General features: G+C 48.6%; 1 protein-coding gene across 2 annotated transcripts; it reads right to left on the bottom strand.

Annotated features, from left to right (window-relative positions):
- Positions 1-1455: 1455 nt before the first annotated feature.
- KPNA6 (karyopherin subunit alpha 6) lies at positions 1456-24154 on the bottom strand. Of its 2 annotated transcripts, none has more exons than XM_084274184.1 (14): positions 24079-24154; positions 11938-12071; positions 11076-11171; positions 10679-10778; positions 10319-10413; positions 9169-9300; positions 8862-8950; positions 7758-7857; positions 6692-6855; positions 5810-5888; positions 5565-5690; positions 4426-4553; positions 3095-3273; positions 1456-2152 (listed from the first exon to the last, which is right to left on the bottom strand). In XM_084274184.1, exons 1-14 carry the CDS (start codon positions 24080-24082, stop codon positions 1968-1970), a joined length of 1611 nt encoding a protein of 536 aa, XP_084130310.1. In that variant the 5' UTR covers positions 24083-24154; the 3' UTR covers positions 1456-1967. The 2 variants fall into 2 exon arrangements, with proteins under 2 accessions (XP_084130310.1, XP_084130309.1); XM_084274183.1 differs by having other exon boundaries at positions 11845-12071.
- Between the last annotated feature and the right edge of the window lie 833 nt (positions 24155-24987).

A 24987-nucleotide genomic window follows, 5' to 3' on the forward strand; every position in this document is an offset into this window, starting at 1 on the left:
CGCGGCCTCGCCCGGGCCTGGTGGTCGCAGCGCCCCGCCCGGCTCTTCCCCCCCCCCCGCGGCCGCCGCCGGCCTCCGCGCTGAGGGAAGCGGCTCCGGCCCGGGCCTCACAGCGGGCGGGCACGCACCGCGCATGCGCCGGGCCGCGCCGCTGGCCAATCAGCGACGGGGCGTCGCGGGGCGTGCCGGGAAAGACCGGGAGAAGCGGCACCCGCGGCGGGATTGGCTGGTGGACTACAACTCCCAGCATGCCCGGCCTGGGCAAGGGTGGGGAGGCAGCAGGCACTGCCTTGCGGACTACAACTCCCGGCATGCCCCGCGAACCGCACCGCCGCCGGCTCCCGGCATGGCCCGCACAGGTATCAGCCCGGCCCCGCTCCGCGCTCCGGCCCGGGGCAACCGCACTCGGGGCACCAAGAGCTGCCCCGCAGCCCGGGGAGAGGGGAGGCAGCGGGAAGCAAGCCCGAGGGGCTCCCCCCTGCACCCGGCCGGGCAGTAAGGGAGCGGGCCTCGCTCCTCAGCCCTGGGCAGGGGGCTGCCCGGCCCAGCCCCCCCCAACCCCCCCCAGCCCGGCCGGCTGCTCCCCGCAGGCCCAGGGGCTCTGAGACGTGAGGAGAGAGAGGAAAAGAAGCAGGACGAGCACTGGCTGAGGCAGGGCTGTGGTTTCCAGGTGTGCCTGCCTCACAGGGCTTTATTTACATAAGTACAGGAATTCCATATATATTTTTTTCCTCTGCAGGCCAATCAGTCTAACAGCTCCCTACATATAATATAAAAAATACAGATATTTGACTTTTGGAAGTAAAATGTACATGATGCAGCTGTGAGCAGGAGGTAAACCTGAAAACTCTGGCCTGTTGCTACTGAAAACACCACCCCCAACACGGCTGGCAGGTGGAGCTGCATCCTCATCCTCCAACCTGTACAGCAATCCACCCCCAGCCAAGGCAGGAAAATAAGAAACCCAAAACCCCAGAGCTCAAACCATGGGAAAATAATGAAAAACTGGAAAAAAAAAAAAAACACAACAAAAGTGTTTCAAGTAAAGGTAAAGATGGGCTTTCACCATTGCAAGAGTTCTGTGCCTTCAGTCAGTAGCAACACAAATGCAGCCTGTGCAACAGCAGCTGTGCTTCCCATCTCAAAAACCACCCTCTGCATAGTTCCCAGCTTCAGGGTCTCATTGCCTTTTTTCCCTCCTTGTAAATACCACTAGCAGTTCTTTAAAAAAAACCCCCACAAACAAACCACAACCCCCCCCAAAAAAAAAAATATCTAGACAAAGGGAAGAAGCTTTACCCCCCCTCCCAGAAAAAATAAGTATCATGTTCCCAGGAGTGGGAAAATTTCCCATTTCTCTGTCCATCTGCAGTGTATTTCAGGGGAACTTGGCCCAGGTTTGAGAGGACTGTCCACTGAAGGAGGGTCGCAGAAAGGCCAGGCCTAAAACGTTGCTCTTGGCAAATTAGAGTCTTTAATAAAGAGTAACATGTGCAAAAAAATTAAATAGCTCAACCCAGGTTTCCAGAATTACTGTTGTCAGAATTGCTTACTTTCTATTTGTGTTCTTAACCCAACCCAACTCTGAAATCTCAATTTTTAAAGAGTACCCGAGGTAAGAAGTGACATTTGGGAGAGATCACCACAAAGGAAAAATAAACCAAACCAAAAAACAAACCCCAAGAGGTGCAGTGTGTGTTACCTCAGTGTCCTTCCTCCACCCAGATGCCTGCTTTAAAAAGACACGTACGCAGCAGCAAAAAGAAAAAGTGTAAGGATATCCCCCTCCTCTCCACCAGGACAAAGCACTGTTTGTAGTTGTTTCAAGACTTGTTTCCTTACAAGTGGAGAGGGTGTTGGGCCTTCTGTTTGTGAAGAGGGGATGAGACAGTCAGCTGCTCCCAGTTGGCTTTCTGGCAAGTTTGTGGTGGTCTTTTTTTCTTGCCCCCCACCCACCCTCTGACACATTATAGCTGGAAACCTTCCATCGGGGCTTCAGGTTGCTGGAAGATGAATTGCTGCTGGTTTTCATCTACCTGGGGAGCTAGGCTAGAGTCATCTTCTACTCCAAAGTAGTGCTCAATCAGGTCAAAGGCCTTCTGGTAGATCTCCTGGTTCTCGTGACTCTGGAGGAACTCTATCTTATCCAAACCTTGGAGGGGGAGAAAGAAAACAAAGCAGCATGTGATGAAATGAGATCCTGATGTTTAGGCTGCCCCACATCCATCCTCAGCCCCTATTCACTGCCAGACCTCTGTCTGTGCTGTTTTTGTGAGCAGCACTGACATCTGAGAGGAACCATTCCAGAGCTGCTCAGGCAGCATTTGTGTCTTCCTCAATAGCAGGTTTAGCTGACACCACTGAAGCAGACTGGCTCCCAGGTTTGGGTTGGGGACTAAACCAGATTTCACCAAAATTAAAACATCTGGTTGCAAACACTTCATCAGCTGCAGGTAGTAGGGAGGGGAAGTAAGCAGGGTCTGCCCAGCAGAAGGGCAGCAACAGGTTTAGCTGTCCTAATGAAACCCAGCACTGAACAGAAAGTATCCAAGCACGGTGTCTTCTCAAGAATTTCAAGAGTTGTTCTTACTGGGAGAATTAGGACATGTGAGAGGGAAACTCAGATGCTGGCAGCACACAGGGAGCTCCAGACCAAATTAGGAACTGCTCCTCAAAACATCAAGAGGAGAAAAACACCTGCCAAATGAAGTCATCCCAGGGAAAAGCTGAGTCTCTCTGGAGTTCCACTGGACACCTTCAGCATATGAAGTGGGTACAGGTAAAGCAGTCAGGACCAGAAGTGTTGATTTTTACTTGCTCTGCTTATTTCCAATCAATACTTCCAACTGATACAAGCCACAGTTATCAGCTTGGCCTCCAGGTTTAGGAAGCTCAGATCAGAAGTCTGATAGGTTTTTTTACTTCTGAGTATTTTGACCTATGCCAAATCATAAGAGTCCAAAACCTAAGTGCTGGAACAAACATCAGCTCCTTTGGAGTCTACTAGATCCTTTAACCAACCAAATCAGCAGAACCCTTTTGACACCCTGTGGTGTTGAAGGCTACAGCACCAAGGCCACCAGCCCCAACCTACCATAGGCCTCCTCAATCAGGCTGCAGTATGGGTTGATGCCTGTCCCGCTCTGGTTGGCCTCCTGCTCTCCAAGCCTCAGGATGTTCTCCAAGCCATTCAACGCCACCTGAACAATCTTGGAGTCCATGACTGTCAGCAGGTCACAAAGGGGCTTGATGCAACCCAAGTTTACTAAGTATCTGAGGAGAGAAGACCAACCAACACTTATTCAGGATCTAGCAAGCATTACTTTTGACTCATTTCCCTTGCTCTAAGCAAACTAAACCACAAAGTTACCTTAAAATACATTTTTCACTGTTCTGCAAGCTTAATTTTTATCCCCTGATTTGCATGTGTCTACACATACACCCTCCCCCCTTTAAGAACCCTGCTGACTCCCTCTGAAATCCAGGTGCAACTCAAATTAAGCCCCCACTGGAATTTAATCTGTCAAGTTTATTTGCCTACTCTAAGATATCTAGGAGCAAGGGGTGAAGAAGCAGTTGGATCAACTTATCCTTATTCCAAAAGAGGCTCAGTTTCCAACCCAGCTGTAGCTTTGCCTAGGTCTCAGCTACTCTCTCAGAGGTTCTCCAGATTACTCAGAATCACAAGGTTGGAAAATACCTTTAAGATCAAGTCCAACCATTCCCATCCTCAGCTGAACCAGATCCCTGAGCACCTCATCTACCCTTTTTTAAACACATCCAGGGAAGGTGACTCAGCCCCTCCCTGGGCAGCCTGTTCCAGGCCCCAACAACTCTTGCAGTAAAGAATTGTTTTCTAATATCTGCTCTGCCCCTGCCCTGAGGCAGCTTGAGGCCATTGCCCCTTGTCCCATCTCCTGTCCCCTGGCTGAAGAGACCATCGCCCACCTCTCTGCACCCTCCTGGCAGGGCAGTGGAGGTGGGGAGAAGGTCTCCCCTCAGCCTCCTCTTCTCCAGGCTCAACACCCCCAGCTCCCTCAGCTGCTCCTCAGAGGATTTGCCCTCCAGCCCCTTCCCCAGCCTGGTTGCCCTTCTCTGCACTCGCTCCAGGACCTCAATGTCCTTTTGATGGTGAGGAGCCCAGAACTGGACCCAGCACTCGAGGTGCAGCCTCACCAGTGCCCAGTCCAGGGGCACAATCCCCTCCCCAGACCCACTGTCCACACTATTTCAGACACAAGCCAGGATGCCATTGGCTTTCCTGGCCACCTGGGCACACTGCTGGCTCATATTCAGCCTGCAGCCACCCAACACCCCCAGGTCCTTCTCCGCCTGACTCCCTCACCACTTGCCTTGCAGTTCCCATAAAGCCAAAGCTACCAGGTGTGCAGACAAGATTTCCCCTAAGAGGAGCTGCAGGAGTACCTGATCTGCTCGGGGGTTCCTCCTGAGGTTGCGTTTGTGATGGCCCAGGCTGCCTCCTTCCTCGTGCGGAACTCGGCTTTCTGCAGGATTTCTATCAGCACCGGGAAGATATTTGCATCTATGACTGCCTGGGGAGTGAGAGAGAGAGCAGCAAGAGGAGTTTGACCTGGCAACAGAGTATCCCAAAGGCTGGTGTGTACCTGAAAGAAAACCTCTAGCTCCATTTTTCCAGTATAAAAGAACTTTCCAAGCTATATCCCTGCAGCAATCCCTCCCTTTTATGCCTTGGTGAAACCCTGTTCACACAAGATTCAATTCCACAAGCAGCAGAGCAGACAATCACCATCACTGCAGCCTTACTGTAGGAATGCTTTCATCCCTTAACTGCCTCTGTATGTAGGTCATTAAAAGGATAATTAAAACTCAACAAGCTCCAAGCTTTTCAAAGGTGTATCTCTAATTGAGCAGGGAGAAACAGGAGCTGTGTCTCTTCAGTACAGCCAGTGAGGCTCATTTCAGCCCAGCCTTTGTTAGCACAATTAACAAGCTTTTTTTAAACTCTCATCTGGCTGGGAGCAGCTAATTACTGCAGAGCAAGAGGCTGGGTTTGTTCACATCTCTAAGTGTCAGAGAAGAAAAAAGTTGCAAATTCTTAATGCTGAGCTTGTGTTGTGGGTTTGTGTGGTGGGGTTCTGGCTGAGGAGGGAGGCTGGGGCAGGGGGGGCTTTGGCAAGAAGCAGTGAGAAGCCTCCCCCAGGTCTGACACAGCTTAAGGCCAGATCTGCTGCTGACCAAGGTCGAGCCCACCAGTGACAGTCACAGTGCCTCTGTGATAACACTTAGGAGGAAAGAGGGAGTGAGAAGATGGGAGAAACTGCAGACACCAAGGTCAGTGAAGTAGTCAGGGAGGAGGCACCCCAGGTGCTAGAGAGAAAGATGCCCCTGCAGCCTGTGGAGAAACCCATGGAGTGGTGTCCTCCTGCAGCCCATCGAAGGGGACAGGGAGCAGAGACCCCACCTGCAGCCTGTGGAGAGGCCCCACGCTGCAGCAGGGGGAGACAGACAGGAGCTGCTGTGACCAGTGTTGGTGGCACCACAGCTTGGCACCTCTCCAGGTGGGCTGGAGAAAAACAACCTACCTGTATTTGTGCTCTGTTTCCTGCTGTGATGTTTGATATAGTCCAGCAGGCTTCTTTCCTGATTGACTCCTTGGGACTACTTAACAAATGAAGGAGACAAGGCAAGGCTGAACAGTTCAGAATCACCTGTTGGGAAAGAAAGCAGACAGACATAAGCTCACCAGCATCTCACCAGTGCTGAGCTAAGCATTTTCACACAGGGAACATGCTATATGCTCACTGCAAGACAGTCACCTTTCCCTCACCTGGGTCTGGATGTCATCCCCTGTCACGATATTGCCAACTGCTCGTAAAGCTGGGGAGGCCACTTTGTAGTCATTGTGCCTGCAGGAAAAACGATGCAAGGACAAAACCAGATCTATCAGATCACATTTGGACATTCAGGAGAGTTTTCTCCTAGTATTTCATGAGCATTCCTTAGCAGTCTATGTGCCAGGGACTGGAAACATGCAGCAGGTTGACCCTATTGCCACTGGATAAGCTGAGACTGGAGACAAACTTGCAACACAGACACGTTTTCATTCTTAATATCCTAATGCCATTGTCTTCAGTTTAATTACAGACCTCACACTTTGTATCACCTTCCTGAACAAAGATATGTTAAACCAATGAGAACAGCCACAGTTTGTCAGGATAATTTTGGAAGGGTTTTGCAGTTCTACCATTTCTGCAGATGTCAGAGGCCTGTTCAAACTGCAGCCAGCAAACGTTTTTGTGCAGAGAACCAAAGCCAAGCTGGCTGCCTCTAGATGCTACACTTGCCATCTTGGATTTGCATCCTAACTAGGCTTCTGTAAACACGTTTGAGAGCACAAAACACGCTGCAGTCCCCTCCCAGGCCAGATGTCTCAGTCCAATCTCTTTAATAGTTCTTCCTAGCATACAATATTGATTTGCATTCCCACACTAGAAATATTCAGCTTCTCTGAGCAAGAGCCAGTAAAGTACAGCTCTCAACTCGCTTCAGACCCTCCTACATAGCTGCTAAGTCAGCTAAGGTGCCCATTAACCAGATCCTGTGCTCACAAGAGGTAGAAAGAGCATTCTGTCAGGTTTTGACACAAACTCACACTCAGCCACACACTCCTCAGCCTCACTGGGCTGCAGCAGGGAGACAAGCCACTTACATTAAGAGCTCCACCAGCCGCCGACACACTCCTGAGTCAATGACTGCCTGGATTTTCTCATTGGGGCCATCTGATAGGTAGGAAAGAGCCCAGCAGGCATCTGCCAGCAGGTCGGAGTCACTGTTGAATAATAACCGGGACAACACTGGCAGGCAGGGAGATACCTACAACAACAGCCCCCACCCCAGAAGATTAGTCATGTTCTGTCCAGGACCACCACATCTGCATGCAAACACCACGTGGCTATGCTGACTGGCAAGATAACATGTCTTGAATGTCCACAGTTTCCTTCCCCAAGTCAGCAGGTTCCTTGCTGGTTCACGTTACCCATGATCAGTGTCTGAAGTTATCTCAACAGCTTTCTTGCTAAACTAAAATTACATCACTTCCTCTTGGAGCAAGCATAGACTCCTGAGACAAGTGCTGTTGTGCTACCACTTGGAAGCATCCTTACATTTCTTGCTCTTCATAACCTTAAATAACTCAGTATTCAGGGCAGCAGCCAACCCAATGCAGATTTCATCCCTCCCCACAGGCTCCCCAGCTTTGAGAAGCAAGCTGTTATTTAAAAAAAGGGAACCACATTGGTAGAACAAAAATGGTTTAAGATCAAAGAAGGATGAGACACCTGAAAGGCCAGCAGAACCTTTTGTTAGTGCCAGCAGCACAGCAGGAAAAGGAAAGAAGAAAGCTACCACAGCTCCCATGTAGATACAGGAGTCCTGTTTTGTAGCATTCAGATGTCTCGGAATTGAGGTTTTAGTCACAATTTGAGTAAAATCTCAAACTTCCAGAGCTCATAACAGTGTTCAAAGTCAGCCTGGGCTTGCCCCACAAGGGGGTCCAGCTGATGGGCTGCCAAAAGAGCCAGGCAGAAAGATTGGCAGAGAATTATACAAGCACTCAAACATCTGCTGAAGAGCAAGATCAACCTCAGCAGGAAGAACCTCACCCTGTTCCCTCCCAGAATGACTTACAGAAGTCCAACAGCCAAAACCAATTTAGACAAACATCTTAACTGGGTGTCTCCCCATCATCTGTCTGCCAACAAGGCATTTATTCTCACCTTATCAAATTCAGGTGGTGGACTCTTTCCTCTGCACAAGTTTGACAAGGCCCAGACAGCATTTCGTGTCATTGTCAACCTGGTGGACTTCGTAAGGAGCCTGAGGAGATAATTACCATCAATTATAATCCTTGATGTGGAAGCCAGAAAAGGAATCAAAAGAAGGAAAACTAGAATGACTTTAAGGAAGCCAAACCACTATTCCACTTGCAGTAGCTCGAGCCATGCTGCTTGTCACTTGAGCCTCTCACTAAGCAAGAAGTGACATGCAAGTCCTTCTCAGGATAAACAGCTATTATTCCTAACAAAGTCCAGTTAGGTGGGTCAGGAAGGCGAGTTCCACATTAGACAAGATGCAGAAAGAAGGGTAAGTTAGTCAACTGCAGTTCCAAGTTTGAGTTCAGCCCAGGCACACACTGGCTGTCCTCTCTGAAGTCAGGCAGGCCTCACTAGAGACCAACTGATAGAACACGCTGTGTCAACTCCACTGTCAGCCCCCAGTCCCATGGGCTGAGCACTTCAGTCAGCCATTGCCAGGGACAGGCAGCGAGTGTGACAATCCCAGTCACCTGTGACACAGCATCAGTTTGCCACAGACAGGACAGAGTAACAATGAATTCCTTGCAGAGCAGCAGAGAGCACACTACTCCTGACAGGGCAGATCTTGTGACTATGGTGGGTCCACACCACAGTTCAGAGCTGCAAAGGCAAGGTGGTATGCAGAGACCTGCTCCCTCTCCTTAGTCCTAGAGGAGCCCAGTCAGACAAGCACCTCAAATCCACAGCATAAGCACAAAGAGGAGGTGTCTGGAGGGACAGAGAGTGAAACAGCAAGCCCTGTGCCTTCAGAAGGACAGCACATGCAGCAGCACCCGCTTCAGATTCCAAGTGGTGTAAAGGTCTGTGAGAAGGCATGTTATCTACCAAGTCCCGCTGCTGATCAGATACTTGTCTGAACTGACAGTTTATTGGCACCAAATGGTTTGATTCCCAGCAAACATCACCACAGGCTGCTGGGGAATCTCTTCACCCAGGTCATGTGCTGCTCTGCTCTAGCACAATGGGACTCAAGAAGTGTATTGGCAAGTATTCATGGCTACTCACATTAATAAGGGAGGAAGAATAGCGCAGTTAAGGACATAATCTCTACACACAGAGCTGTCTCCAGCAATGTTCCCCAATGCCCAGACAGCCTGAAAGGAAACAGCAACAGTTTTAGCATTCACACAGTTTTTCTGAACAGAGGAAGAAAAAGGTAGTGTGCTAAGAAAGGCTTTTCCTCTAGTTCCAGGCAAACAGTATTTCAATTCGTGGTCTGAAGCCAGTTGTTACACACTGGTCACTCATTTTACACACTGCATTTTATTTGTGTGGTTGTCTCCCTAACACCAAAGACAGACATGAACCTTACCTGTTCTTGAACATCCTCAAAGTCAGAATTTAATAGCTCTATAAATATAGGAACTGCCCCAGCCTCAATTACTATTTTTGTTTGTTGGGAAGTTCCTGATGCAATATTCGTCAGTGCCCACGCTGCTTCAAACTGAAACAAGCAAATAAATGAGAAGTGTATGAATAAAGTAATCCAAATGGTGTATTTGTCATTAAACTTCAGATACAGTTCTTTCACCTTCTAGTAAAGAGGTTGAGAGAGAAAAGAAAGAGCAACAGAGCACCTCAGGACTCAAAGGAAAAGGTTTTATTTTATCTGCTAAATGCCTTCTCAGAGGCTACAGCTTCTCAAAGGATTAGCAAGGGAAGGCATCAGTTAGTCATGCCACATCACCCACACAACTGCTTTCCAGTAAGAAAAGTGAAGACACATACTGGAATACATGTGGAGTAAGAAGTTTTCTGTATCTAGTGCAGACCAGCCAGTTCTGGCCCACCCTCTTGTCTGGCTAGTACCACAAAGATGCCCTGAGTTCAAGCAAAGCTGAACAGCAAATTGCCTGCTTTGGCCACTCTTTCTTTGGTTTAAAACCAGATTCCCATTCAGTTCTTCTGGAAAGTAAGGCCACTGTGATACATGGCTTTGGTCCAGAGGGCAGGAAGAAAGATGAAGGCAATCATCAACTCTGATCCAATTCCATGTATGGAAGTATCTTTAACCCCTACAGCGTAACTCTAGGTATTACCAAGCTAGAAGGAATCTCAAGAAGCCACCTAGTCCATCCCTCTGCCCCACAGCAGGATCAACACCACTTAAGCCATTTCTAACAGGCAGCCTGTACTTAAAAGCTCCAATAATGGAGGTTTTTCTACACATTTATTCTGTGGTTCCCCTACTCCCAGCAGAAGATCAGACACAGGAAGGGCAGATTCTCCTCTGCTGCAGCTGGACTACGTTATTTGCCAGCATTCTTCTTCCAACAATTTAAAGCAATCTATAATCCCCCCTCTTCAGTGTTACAGGCTGCCTTTTTCTCCTCCTATACATCACAGAATCTGCATTTTTCAGGTTCAAGGCATCACTTCTCCCCTACAGCACCCCTGGGTTCAGGTTCCTACACCGTAAAGGTTCAAGAGCTACATGAAGAATTGGTAACAGTCTCCTTTACCTGTAGCGTACAATTTTCACTTCTTTTCAGGAATTCAACGAATCTATCCACCACTCCCTGAGTGTTTATCACTTCATCTATTGGAGGATTTGGTTCTGAAATAGCAAAGCAGTGTCAAAACAGTGTGTAAGTCAACACAGGGGAATAACAAGCATGAACTACTTCTGAACTTGACAGGCCAACTCTCTGGAATCACTCTACAACTATAAATCATTGCAGGATACTCTATTATCAAGTTTCTAGATTACAACTTTCTTCCCCACAGCTCAAAGCTGCTGTACAGTAATACATGTGCATGAATGCTTGCAAAAGAAAGGCTGTATCAGATCCTACAGCATGGATATGAGGAGTTATTTTTACCTTTGGAAAGTAACTTCCTGAATTTCTGAGTGGTTGCTAGCTGTAGGTCAGGGTCATCTGAGAAAAGCATTTCTACCATCTCTCTTGTGATCACCCCATCCTGAAAAGATGCAAAGGAGACAGAGCAATGGCTTCATTTCTCACCGAGATTATTTAACGCATCACAGTCATGACAGCCTACCACAATTTTGTGCTTAGCCAGAGATCCAAAGATTCACAATTTCAGATTCCAGCATGCTATTACCTCCTGGCAGACTTTCCCAGGTCACTGGGTAGTAACATTTGCAACATTCTCAGAAGTGAGAAAACCAAACCACTGAGGTTTGTCTCCTCTACACAGTCCACAGCATTAAATCTACCCGAAGGCACAACTGCAAGAAGAAAAAAGACACCTTACCCCACATGTTGTGGAACTAACATAGGAATCCACAAGGAGACTATCAAACATGGAGGCATCTTCATTGATTAACTCCACATTTCTTCTTTTGAAGAGCTGGTAGAGAACAAAAACGCAGGAGTCATTATTAGAAAGCAATGATGAACAGTCTTCATAACTAGATGTTCTTGTTCTTCAAACAAGATACCATCAGCTAGACTAAACACAACCTGAATAGAAGAGCAGTCATTAATAACAGCTCCACACTCTGAAGACTAGTTCGGCATACAAACCCCAATAATAAGACATGCTAAGTCTTGCCCTCAGATATGCAAATGCCCAAGTCACTGAGGCACTGGTACAGGCAAGTGCAGCGTTTTCCCAAACTTGTTAGGGAAACTGGGGAGAAGGCAGCTTGTAGGTGGTGTGCTAATAGAGCAAACATTTCATGTGAGCCACACACATCACCCAGGAATCACCTCTTACTGTCACAGACCTCTAAGCAAAAAAAAAAAGACAGCTCAGAGTTAAGAAATACGTGCAGCCCAAACTTTCACTTGCTCTTCTGCTGCTTGAGGAAATAACCCAATTCACTGAGTAATAATAAAAAAAAGAACCCTAACACCTTAAAACCAAGGATCTGTGAACAAAAACCTCCAGTACCCTAAGGACAAAGGGTTTGGAGAGCTCTTGATGTGAGCTACACTCTGTACCAGGTACAAAGAGAAAAGAGAAAAGCAAGATCTCAGTTAGAACAGGGGAAAAAAAATAAAGAGGACTGCCAACGAACCTTAATCCACAGATCCTTGAAGATTCCACTTTGGCAGCAGCACAATCCTGGTTGTGTTAAGGCTGTACACAAGCTAGTCAAGATGACAGTTACCTGTTGCTCTCGTTTCTGTTTGCGCAGTTGAATTCCTTCCTCTTCTCTCCTCCGACGCATTTCCTCAGGATTTAGGGCTTTGTTCTTATAACTCTTCATTCGATAGTTATCCTTCCCAGGACTCGCCATTGTTTCTGTGAAGAGGAAAAAGTAATACCTGCCTCAGATTTCTTGTCATTCTGCTTCATTCCAAATACATCCCTTCCAACAAGGAAGCCCGTTCACACCAAGGATCCAGATTAAACAGATTTGCAAGAGCTCGTCTCAAACGCTGAAGTAGAAGCTTCAAGTTAGAACAGGATCCCCTTAGCTCATGTGATATGCTCTTAAGGCAGGAGGGTTACCAAGTTTCTAGGAGTATAAGAGCAGATTTACTGTTCTGAAAGGAACCTGGACCCAGCTGTACAATATCAAGCACATGACCCATGTGAAAGGCTTCAAACAGTTTCACTGTCTTCAGGAGGTGCATAACCAAATTCTTCTTTGGTTTTCAGCAGAAATTATTCCCCTTTATCATCAGGGCACAAATCACACCTTGGTTGTTTCCCACCCCCTCAGATTGGCAGTTTCACTGTGCATGTAGAGCAAAAATCCAAGAGGACCCACAGCAAAGCAGGGCCTGGACTGCAGAAGAGCACTGAGCAGCCCTGCAAAGGCAGAGCTGCACGTAACGTACGGGCCGTGTCTGTCCTGCCAGGGTGCTGCAGACATTCAGTACCTGACCTACTTATTTTGCTGCTTCATATCTGACTAATGCAGCACTTCCAACTTGATTACTTCTGTATTTGCCTTCTAGTGAGGGAAGTGTCACTCCACTGTTTGGCAGAGGTAAAGGCAGGCAGGGCTAAGCAGTAACCTGAGTGCAGGAGGGTATCAATCCCTCAGCTCCAATCCACTGCTCTGCCTATCTCCACTCCTTTTTGCATTTTCCCAAACCTTCCTTTTCTCCTATTTATGATACAGACTATTTCCTTAACAGCTGTGCTTTCTCAGGACAGGGAGGAAGCAATCACAATACACAGCACCAGAATGCCAGTTAACCCTGAGACCAACTTACTCTTCTCCAGGAGTCTGATGCACACAGATTATCTTTGGTGTCTTCCAACTAAGGGCAGGTGGAAGAAATGCCCTGTGAAAGTTTGCAGCCTTATCTCCTTTGCACTCCTCTTTCCAAACTTTAAGCATTCCACAGCCATGCTGCTTACAGAAAGTTTGAGTCTGACTTATCAACTGTCTCCAGCCACCCTGGAGCCCTTCCAAGATCAGCTGGAGAAGTTTCAGACCTCACTGCTCTCTGAGCAGGAGAGCCCTCAGCCAAGCCCAGGAGAGATACATGCAACATACAAACACCCAACATTTCATTCCTATGGAAGAATTCACATGTTGACAGGAGAGGAACCAGAAGACTTTCAGTTCTAGAATCACTAAAAAGACACCAAGCAGAGTGAAAAAGTCAGACCTCATTTCACAGCACCTGCTCTCCAGAAAAGGGCACTCTTTTCCCTAGCTAAAACTTCAAGGGGACACTGTACTGAAAAGATAAAGAAAAAACCCTAATTCCTCTGGCCATTTACACTGTAAGAGAGATGTAACATCCCATTAATACTTCCCTGAGCTCATATCTCACAAGAACTAGCTGGCCTGTTTCTGACAGCACTTTCCTCCTAAAAGGCTGTTTACACAGCAAAGAACAGCAGAGACTGAAGATCACAGGACCTATGCAACTGCTCACTTGTCCATCCCTCCTCCCAGCAACGCTGTATCCCAAGAACAGAGGGAAGAATTTTATTGTTTTTAATTAAAAAGCCAACCAATTCAGAATATGTAAGACAAAAAAATCTGCAGGCTTTAGGGGTTTCTATCTGATCTTACAGTAGCAAAGTGTATTATTTACATACAGCATTCAATTCAGGAAAGGTATTTAACTACCACTGTCTTGTCAGTGTATCCACATTACTATCCCAACACCACACAAGAGTGAGAGTCACTAGCTAAATTCTGAAGATGACAGAGTCCCTAACAAATTTGTAACAGCCCTCTGGAAGGTGAAGTCACCAACTAAAAGGTAGTTTTAAAGAACAGGAGGAGGGAAAATTAAGTGACTTAACACTATATGCAGGATTATCAGCCAGTCACATAAATAAATTGCTAAGTGACAGTTCAGCTGCCTCCAAACCTGCACAAATCCAGAGACAGGCACAGCCTGGACCCTGCTCCAAGGGTCTGGAAACCAGCCAGAGACATCAGGCCATACTGCAAGGTCTCAGAGCACACCCAGCACCTTGTACTTGAAGGCTTTGTGTTTCCAGAGCATCAAGGACACTGTTATGGCACAGGGAAACCCCAAAGATGCAACTGCCCCTGCAGAGTGACTTTCACATCAGCTTCAACAACATGTCACTGTGCAAGTCTCTCTGGCACTTGATTTTCTCACATTTCTCTCTTCAGATGACTGATTGCCTTTTTCTGGTCTATCATCATATTTTAACAATATCAGAATGCTAATTTGTTAGCTCACCCTCCCATTGCCATGGCAATGGATTAATGTCCCATGCAAGGTTCTGACTTCACTGTGAGCTCAGCAGATGCTGTAGGCACCACAGACTGCAGCAAGCCCAAACACATGGGACAAAACAGAGAGGGGAATGCCAGGCACATCCAAGTTCTTCACCAGCTCCTTCTGAGTATCTGCAAGTCACACTTTGTCATTAACTATTAACTCAAATTCTGTCAGTCAGTGTGAGTAACTGCACAACACTCCCACTAAATCAGACTAGTGGAGTATCCCAGACTGCCAGACTAGGGAAAGCAACCACCTGCTCACAGGCCAGCCATGCACAGAGGATACTCAAGCCACAAACCTTGACTTTGCACGTTAACATCACTGCTCTGAGGAGTTCTGCTTCTACAGAAAGGCTCTCAACCATAAAGCAGCAATGGGCACTTAACTAGAGCAGTGTTTTTAAACTGCTCTGAAGTTTTTAGCTGCTGTGCTTAGACAGGCACCACAACCTTCTCACAGCACCTCTCCTAGGAAAGGTTTTTCTTCTCTCAGAACCAGCTAAGCCCTGCCTTACACAAAGATAGTATCAGCTCACACCCTAGAACTACAGAACTGTTCCAGCCACAACTCCAGGGAAGCCAGGCAATGAGGGATTTTGCTTCTACACTGCAACAGCTCAGCAGAGCACTTTGGGCAGCCTGCAGCTGCTCCAGGTACCCCTTTTTTCTGAGGCCACGCCAAACAGACTGTACACCAGATAAACTGTTCTGGCAGTGCCTGCAGCCTCCTGGTCACTTATCTCTCCCCAAAAGCCACCCCTCAACCGTCCTCCTGACATGACAGGTACAGGTACCCATTCACCCAATGGGGAAAGGCCAGTGGCACCCAAACACAGGTGCCTGGGGCACAGTGCTGCGAGCCCATCTAACAACTCACTGCATCACAGCACTGCCTGGGTTGGAAGGGACCCCTTAGAGCCTCAAGTCCAACTGTCACCCTGACCTGCCAGCCACCACTGCCCCACATCTACCTGGCTTTTCAGTGCCTCCAGGGAGACTCCACTGCTTCCATGGGCAGTCCTGTCTGGGAAGAATTTATTCCTAACATCCAGTCTAAACTGCCCCTGGCACAACCTGACACCCTTTCCTCTTGTCCTGTCACTTGTCACTAGGGAAGAGAGGTCAGCCCCTGCCTCCCCACACCCTCCTTTCAGGTAGCTGCAGAGAGCTATGAGCTCTCCCCTCAACCTCCTCCAGACCAAAGCCCCCAGGTCCATCAGCCACTCCTCATGCCACTCATTCCCCAGCCCCCTCACAGCCTCATTGCCTTTCCCTGGACACACTCCAGCACCTCTGTGTCCCTTCTGTAGTGAGGGGCCCAAACCTGAATGCAGGACTCAAGGTGGGGCCTCACCACCACTGAGTACAGGGGGACAATTCCTTCCCCATCCTACACACCCCACTACTCCTGATTACAGACCAGGATCTGTCAGCCTCTTGCCCCCCCCTGCACACTGTCGTCTCAGGTTCAGCTGTCAGCCAACACCCCCAGCTCCTTCTCTGCCAGGCAGCTCTCCAGCCCCTCTGCCCCAAGCCTGTAGTGCTGCTTGGGGTCATCACAGAATATACTGAGTTGGAAAAAGTCCATAAGGGTCATCAAGTCCAATTCCTTGGTTGTGGCAGCCCAAATGCAAGCCCCAACACTTGGCTTTGCAGAACCTCACATCATTTGCCTTGGCCCATCAATCCAGCCCATCCAGACCCTTCTGTCAGGCCTTCCTACCCTTGAGCAGGTCAACACTCCCACCCAACTTCCTATCATCTGCACACTTACCAAGTCTGCACTTGATCTCCTCATATAGGTCATTAATAAAGAGAACCAGCCCCAGCACTGAGCCCTGGGGAACACCCCTGGTGACTGGCCACCAGCAGGATTTAACTCCTTAAGAAAGCAAACAGGCTTATTGCCCATCTTCCAAATATCTTGTACACACCAATGCAAGGGGGATATGCAGGCATAAAACTGTGCTTTTCCCCCCCCTGAGCTGCAGAGGCAAGGAGCTAAGCTCAACCCTGTCTGCAGAAGGATGCGTGTGTGGGAGCAGAGCTGTTAGGCAAAGGCCAGAGCTTGCCTTGTTCTACCAGAACAGCAGTGCAGCATGAATGTGTTGTCAGAAAAGAAAGTAAAAAGAGAAAAATTAGGACAGAATTGGAATGAGGCACCTCATAGCTTTTTCAAAACCAGCAAAAGCCAGTTCAGCTGCTTCTGTTTCAGGGCCTTGCTTACACCTCATTCCTCCTGCAGCCTCCTGCTGCAAGACACAGCCTAGGGGTTTTTTTAAGGAACCTGGTTGCCACCAAGTCCAGAATCCTTTGGATTACCCCAAAACAGTAGTCTCTGCCTTTTCCTTTTCCACTGACCAGTTACAACTGACTGCTGGGAGTCCCTCTGAAGTGCCTGTGCTTCCTCAGCAGCGTGTACAGGCAGGAATGGCAACACAGGGGCTCAGCGCACATCAGCCAACCTCTTCAGTCTGATTCACCTTCCAAAGGCAGAATTCAAAACTGCAGAGCTAAAAGCTTGTACTGAGTGTTAAAAAAAGAATCTGCAGAGTTTTCAGTCCATCTTTTCCCAAGGCCTCTGCAGACCAAGAAGTTCACAAACCTACAAGAGTTTTAACACCGTTTCCACACACGAGCAGCAGTTGAGGGTCTGTTACCTGCACCAAAACCTCCAAGTTCACTCAAGGAAACAGCAAACTTGGCCTTGCAAGGTTGTCTCCATTTCAAACAGACTGTCACTTCTGCTTTAGGAACCCCCAACCTCACAGAGTTCCCCAAGTCAGTGCCTTTGGTAGCCAAGTACCTCATGAACTCGATTCACAGCAGCTCCACTGACAGGATTTACATTTGAATAGTTCTATTGAGCATCAAGCTCTGCACCTCCAGTCAGATCTGCCAGCTATCAGCCCCAAGAGCTGAATCAGACATTGAATTCCTTGCTAATGCAACATATTAAATAGATCTTGGGATTATCAGCCTGAATATATAAAGATTTATGTCTCTAACAGCAGGTAACCCTGGCTGTGCAGGACAAGACTGGAACCCGTTTGCAGGTGTTTGATGGCTTGCTGTAATAGAGCAGAGCTACACAAAGCTTTGCTCACACACCTCAGGGACCAGCCAGAGGTAAAGCTCACTAAGAAGAAGAACACTTAGTCCTGGCTCAGAGGGACTCCTCTGTCCTGAGGAAAACAGCAGAACTTGGCAGAAAGACCAAAAGGGAACACATATTACATGTCAGGAGCATTACCTTTTATTTCCTGGCTACACAAGGTGACATGCTGAAGGGAAGTCTTTAACTCCTCTTTAGTGTGAGCAGATGAAGCCACTACCTGACCAGGCACAAGCAAGGACTGAGACACAAAAAACAAGGTGAATTTAGATGCATTGCCACCATCCTGAGCCAGAGAGAGGTAAGGCTGACACCAGATTGGCATGAAGCCATCACCTGCTTTCCCAGGTAAGCCCACTGCAGACACCTGCCAGGACTGCAAAGCATCAGTGAGTTAAAACACAGTTTTATAACTTCCTTTCTGGAGACAGTTTGCCCACATCCCCAAAACTCACACTACTAAAAGTCCACATGAAACCAATCAACTCCTTGTCCCTCCAGAAAGGCAAACAGCCTAAGTGGGATTTTAAACCCACTATGAGATCATGCCTCCTAGCATATAGATCTTTGGCATAAACACTAAAATGTCCCCATGCCAACAATTTCTGGAGGCTAACACCTTTGGAACCACATTGTTAATAAAAATTGGTCCATTAAACCCAAAGCAAGGCTTTATTTGAGCTAATAATTCACACTGGGAATTACTTCAGGTGTTCTGTGAGCTGAGAATCCTCTAACAAGAGCAAACTTAGGGATGAAGCTTAACTGAATGATACCTTTTCAATTCCTTGTGCAAAGGAAACCCCCTCTGTGGATGAAGGAATCTGCCTCTTGCAAAGCCTGTTGGCACAGGTATTTTCCTGAGGAAAAACCCTCCAGTTTTCATGTACACCAAAGAATTACTAGAACAGGTTGCCAAATTCATCCTCATAAATTGAACAAGATGGTAAAAACAGTGTGGAAGTTTGACTCTGCAGGCTCAGCAGAGCACTCAAATCCTGTTGGCATCTGCCAACAGCAGTTTTAAGCACAAAGCTGCAGTTCCAGGGTCGTTCCTGCCACCAAGATTAAAACAGCTTAACGTTACTGGATCAGAAACCCAGCCTTGCTGGCTTTCCATTTCTCTGCATCACAGAAAGCATTTGCTTCAAACATGATTTCTGTTTTTCAGCTGCTGATTAAAGCCTCCAAAGCTGAGTCACCACACGGGCTCACATGCCTAAATCAGGACTTGTGCTGCTGAGTCAGACTGGAGAAACAGTTACACTGACAAACCTGACAAGGCCTTTTTAAAGCCAAAACACCCTTTCACCAAGGTAGCCTTTGTGGGATATCTATTAGAGTTCTGTGACTGGGCATTAGACACTTTCCTAAGGCAAAGCCTGACCAGCCAGGTAGCCTGACAGCTGCATGTATGGAGTAGGAGAATTACACAAGTTGAAATGAATACACCTGACACTCCATCAGCACTGATCTGCCAATTAATGCCCATTGGGTCTGTTTCAAAGCTGCCCAAATGACCTCCAAAACCTCTTCCAATTTAAAGTTTTCCCTGCAATAGTATCAACTCCATCACTTACAATTCACAGAATCACAAGGTTGGAAAAGACCTTTAAGATCATCAAGTCCAACTATTCCCATCCTAAGCTAAACCAGATCCCTGAGCACCTCAGCTACCCTTTTTTTGAACACACCCAGGGAAGGTGACTCAGCCCCTCCCTGGGCAGCCTGTTCCAGGCCCCAAAAACTCTTTCAGTAAAAAATTTTTCTAATATCTAATATAAACCTGCCCTGGCACAGCTTGAGGCCGTTTCCCCATCTCCTGTCACCTGGCTGAAGAGACCATCACCCACGTCTCTACAACCTCCCTTCAGGTAGTCATAGGTGGTGATAAGGTCTCCCCTCAGCCTCCTCTTCTCCAGAGGAACCCCTAAATCTGACAAGCAATAGCAAAACAAAGTCAATGAACCACTAAGTTTCATGTGATAAACCTGGCTGTATTCTCTGGGTTTCTCCTACCTGGCAGGATGTTTCTCTGTTTCACTGGTTACCCAGAAGCCCAGAGGAACCTCCCAGCTTCTCCAGCCTCCAAGGTCACACAGGTTCTGAGCTAAACATATATTCCTACAGCATCACATTCCTGCTCCAAGAAAAATCAACCAGCAGCACAGGAATGGTTACTGCTCTTTGCTGCACTCAGTCTTCTCATATTTTCTCAGACTGATCAAGCTGCTGGGAGATAGAAATAAACCACAAATTCATATAAATCACTACCCCACTCTGGAGGGGTGATTTAGGAGGCTCAGACACTGACCAGGGATCAGGGTGTCTACAGCAGTCACCAGGACAGTAGGCTGGTAGAGGTCTCTTGCTGCAGGATCTGTGCTCCCTCCAGAAACAGAAGAGTTCAAGCAAAATGATTTGGTAGTAGCAGACAGAGGAGTTCAGATCACACAAAGAAAATGTAATTTTAGATCTGGCAGTGCTAAATCAGAGGTTTAAGACTCTGGTTGCCTTCCCTGATGGTGTTAAAAGCCACAAGCAATATTCAAGCTGTCTAATTACAGTTACTGAGGCATTTATTAAAAGAAATAATCAACCCATTTGTGATAGTCTTGGCTCTGGGAAGGAGGGACCTGTAAGGATATGCCAGTCATCTTCTGAGGCTGCACACAGGAGTCACAGTGGGCAGTGAACATTAGGCTGACTACACACTACTGCTCCAGCACCCCACATTTCTCCAGGAAGCTCAGCAGTGAACATTGGGAACTCAAAAACTTGCTATTTCTGCAGTCAGCCACTCAACACAGCTCAGGAGAACACACAGACAGTGAAACCCTGGAAACCTGGTTCAGTGTTTAGGTACAGCATGTCAGTTCTCAACATCATTTATTGCCATCTCCTACTTACAGGCAAAAAGAAAACCTCTGGCCTCTTCCACATTCATTTTCTCATTGACTCTTACTTTGTCAAATCATTACCAAAGCTGCTGCTTCACATTCAACATAAGAGACACCAACACAGTGTTAGGCACTTCTCAAATGTTTGAGAATCTAAAGCCTGTCTCCATCTAGTTACATATAATGTCACTCACCACTGGTTTCCTCATATGTGTAGTGTCCCTTCACAGTTAGCAGTCTCTGCATGAGGTTTGTTCCTTCTATCTCCTATCTGTAAAGGAATTACTTTACTTTTAGAACAGAAACAGACATTCTTCTGAAGCTCAGGCAGGTAATGAATGCATTTTACAGCACTCTACCTCTTAAAAGTTTAAGCATTCGCTTTACAACACAGAGTAAAGGCTCTTCCTAAGAGGATCCTCCTCTAGAAAAAGCATGTCCAGAAGAACTTCTTGATTTCAGATAAGACCATAGGAAGAGAAGTCTAAGTAATCTCTATTAAAATACTAATTAAGTTGGTTATGAGTATCTAAAAGTCACTGAATTACCTGTACACACTGTCCAGAGACAGCTCTGAACTGCCACCAGAGATCAGCTAAAACCAGATTATTATATTGAACCTGGCACTTGAACAAGGAAACTAAACAGTTGTGTTCACAGGGGAAGAACAACTACTCAAGAAGTCCTGCCAAACAAGCAGCAATTCAAGGCTTTTCCTCCACCACCCTGGAATTACCCCAGCTGCTGTTAAACCCTGGAGAAGTGGCCAGGTTCTGTCACACTGTCAGTCCTGCAGGTTTGTTGTGGCTGGGAGCTTCACACACAGTGCTAGTAAAATGCTTATCCATGCAGCTATCTGGCTGTCTGGTGCAGCAGCCACTGTTGGCTTACTCCCTTCTGGTTTAGCTACCAGGAGCCAGTGATGTGATATCACTGCTGGAATGTTCAACAGCTTCACTGATGGTGCTGGCTGCAGAGGGGGAAGGGAAAAGCAGAAATTCCCTTTGGGGAAAAATTAAGAGTCCTACAGTGACTTGTCCTTGACTAGAGTCTGTCTGAGATTAGGATTCCTTTTTGACTACCTGCACCCTGATGTAGAACATACCTATTCCTCAATCCAGTTCTCAATACATGAGTTTCAACTTGACCTCCTCCCTGATCTTTTCACCCCAAAAAGCCAGAGGTTTGGGGGGCTTTAAATCCTCTTCAACCCAATTTACATGTACTCAATCCCTCAGCTTTTAAAGAAACCTGAGTGTCTCAGAACAGTCTGCTACCTGGGCTCAGAGTTCTTTCAACAGGAATTAACTCTTCAATTACACCAACTCAAACTTGACCCCCAAGAGTTACAGAAGGTCAAAACCAAACAGAAAGAGTCAGAGACAATTAGAGGGCTATAAAATTCCAGCAAGCTCATCCTTCCCAACAAGTGTTTTGCTCCAGAAACAAACAGGACTGCCTAATTTGCTAAGCAAATCAGAGTTTACCTGGACCTCACTAGCACAACAGCTTAAGGCTGAAGGAATTAGTACTTTTGCTATTGCAGTGTTTTAACGACCAGGCTCCCCTTTACAAAGTTCATGTTTGCTCTCCTAAACACAAGACAACAAAGCAAAGTAGCCAAAGAACTACTTAAATTCATCAGCCACACAAGTTCTACAAAGAATCGAGCATGACATACTGCTCCACAGGCTAAAGAGCACTACAGAGGCATTAAGAGGTGTCATTTGCGTAGCAAAGGAGAACTGATGAGCATTTCTAATAAACACAGGTAAGAGCAACATCACAACCCCTTACAAACACCATGGCACCCTCAACCTGCACCACAGCAGACAGGGCAACAAGCTTATGCTGCCACCGTTCAGTCCCATTAACCTAAACCAACAGAAGTCTCAACTTTATTAATAAAGTTAAGGAAAAGTGACATGAAGATAATTCAAACGAGGGGAATCTGAAACTCCTGCTGTCAGGAAAATGCCTACTTCAAACCCCTGAGCAGTGGGGAAGGCTGGGAAGCTCCTTCTCAGGACCCTCCTCAAGCTCCAGGTAACGCAGGAGTCTCCAGCCATTCACCAACAGGCCTGAGGACATTGTTTTCTACTCAAAGTTGCCAGTCAAGGTTTTACATCTCAAGCTATAAATTAAGTTTTCAAAGCTGTTCTGGACTGGGAAGTGCTGCAGCCATGGCATACACAGACTCAATGGCCACTAACTTTTTCTGGGACATTGCAGCAAGGGTTTGAAGATGGCAAAAGAGTTTCTGCTCAAACAGCATCCCACCCCATGGGGCATTTTTTCTGACAGCAAGTCTGGTTAAAAGACAATATTGCAGGTGAAAATTGGTAAGACCTTAATCTTTAATTCCCAGAGGATCTCAACTCTGCTTTATAGAGAACAGACCTGCTACAGGCTTGGCTTTCCCCCTGCCCTCATCCATTCAAACCCTACCTTACTACCTGAAGCCTCAAGCAAAAGAGACCTCTCCTCCTCGAGTAGGGAACCTTCAATTTCAGGCTGCATCATGACAAAACAGTCTGCTGTCATTAAAGAACTTTTTGAAGGGCAATACTCAGTTATGACTGATTTGCAGGTAACAGAAACATACCTGCTACCACTCTGAAGTACATTTAAGTACCACTGGCAGCAGTGGTTATGACTGTGCACACAGACTCCTCCACTGCACGCTGTCAGTAGTTGCTCTGACTGTCCACAGCGACACACTGCCCAGGGACAGCCCTGGCAGGCTCAGGCTGCTGAAGTTCTATTTTATAAGAGCTACGACACTCAAGGCCCCGCTGGGTTACCGGATAGCTCAGCACGGTCTCACCTGAGCTCGGTTCTAAAACTCTCACAAGTTTCGGGATTGAAGTGACCCAGAGTCCAGCGATCTGACAGCACCAGGCACCGAGGCGGCTCTGAGGGCGGGCAGGTCCCTTCCGCCGCCTCTCAAGCCTCTCGCCTCGGGGGCTGCAGCAGAAGCAACCCCCGACCCCCAGAATTACAGCGTTACCCCCCGCCCCGCTCCCCCGCCTCCCCCCGGAGCTGCCCGGAGAACGAGCTGCGGGTCCCCGAGCCCGCGTTAGCGCTGCTCAGAGGCGGCAACGACACCGCCAGCAACATCCCCGTCCCGGCAGAGCGGCTGCTCGGCGAGGGCTGAGCCCGGCCCCTGTCCCGGGAACCCCCCCGCTGCAAGAGGCACCCACCCGCCACCGCCAAGGGCCGCCCCGAGCCGCCCCCCCCCCCCTCCGCTGCCGGGCCGCACAGGGCGAGCTGCGAGGGCTCCTGCCCGAGGAAGGCCCCGCCGTGCCGGCGGCGGGATGACTCAGCAGCGGCAGCCGGGCCCGCAGCCCCCCGCCCCGCCAGGCCGGCCCGTCGCAGCTGAGGGGAGGCGCCCGGAGCCCCGGCGAGAGGCGCGGGCAGCGCCAGGCCGGGCTCTGCACCCTCGCCCGGGCCCGCGGGGAGGCTCGGCCCGGCTTCCCTTCCCCTCCTCTGCCCCCTGCCCTCCCCGCGCTGCCCCCGCCGGGGCGCCCCGGTCGGCGGGACCGGGCCCGCTCCCGCCCTCACCCATCGCGGCTCCTCAGGCGGCGGCTCCCGAGCTGCGGCGGCCACAATATGGCGGCCCGGGTAGAGGGAGGGCGCCGGGAGCGGACGGCAGCCAGGCCGGGACAAACCTCCTCCCGGCCGGGGCCGCCCCGCCCAGTAAAGCGACTGGGGCGGGGCCACGCGCTCCCGCGGGGCTCGCGGCGCTCAGGCGACCCCAGCGGGCGGGGCGGGCCAGGCCCAGGCCTGGAGTCACTCGGGCCTCGCACCCCTCCTGTGCCCAACCGTGTCCCGCCGCTGGTGTCCCATCCCCCCGTGTCCCATCCCCCCGTGTCCCGCCACTCGTGTCCCGTCCCTCATGTGCCATCACTGCGTCACATCACTCATGTCCCACCACTCGTATCCTGTCACTCACAACCCGTCCCCTCATGTCCCATCACTTGTGTCCTGTCATTCCTCCTCTGTCACTCCTGTCCCACCCCCTCGTGTCACATCACTTGTGTCACATCCCCTCCTGTCCCATCCCTTTGTGTCCCATCACTTGTGTCCCATCATTCAAGTCCCATTACTGTGTCCCATCCCCTCCTGTCCCATCCCTTTCTGTCCCATCACTTGTGTCCCATCCCCTCGTGTCCTACCATTCATGTCCCACCACTTGTGTCCCATCATTCATGTCCCATTACTGTGTCCCATCCCCTCCTGTCCCATTCCTTTCTGTCCCATCACTTGTGTCACATCCCCTCATGTCCCACCATTCGTGTCCCGCCACTTGTGTCCCATCATTCATGTCCCATTACTGTGTCCCATCCCGTCATGTCCCATCCCCTTGTGTCCCATTACTGTGTCCCATCCCTTTCTGTCCCATCACTTGTGTCCCATCCCCTCATGTCCCATTACTGTGTCCCATCCCCTCATGTCCCATCTCTTTGTGTC

Source organism: Gallinula chloropus (genome assembly GCF_964237585.1).
Source record: "Gallinula chloropus genome assembly, chromosome: 22".
Classification (NCBI taxonomy): domain Eukaryota; kingdom Metazoa; phylum Chordata; class Aves; order Gruiformes; family Rallidae; genus Gallinula; species Gallinula chloropus.

What these genes read in the sequence shown, in the direction of transcription:
- KPNA6 (XM_084274183.1), bottom strand. An exon ending in GTGAAAATTGTACGCTACAG is followed by an intron (nt 9,301 to 10,318) that starts GTAAAGGAGACT and finishes TGCTTGTTTCAG; the next exon opens with TTTGAAGCAGCGTGGGCACT. An exon ending in CACCACCTGAATTTGATAAG is followed by an intron (nt 6,856 to 7,757) that starts GTGAGAATAAAT and finishes CTGTTGTTGTAG; the next exon opens with GTATCTCCCTGCCTGCCAGT.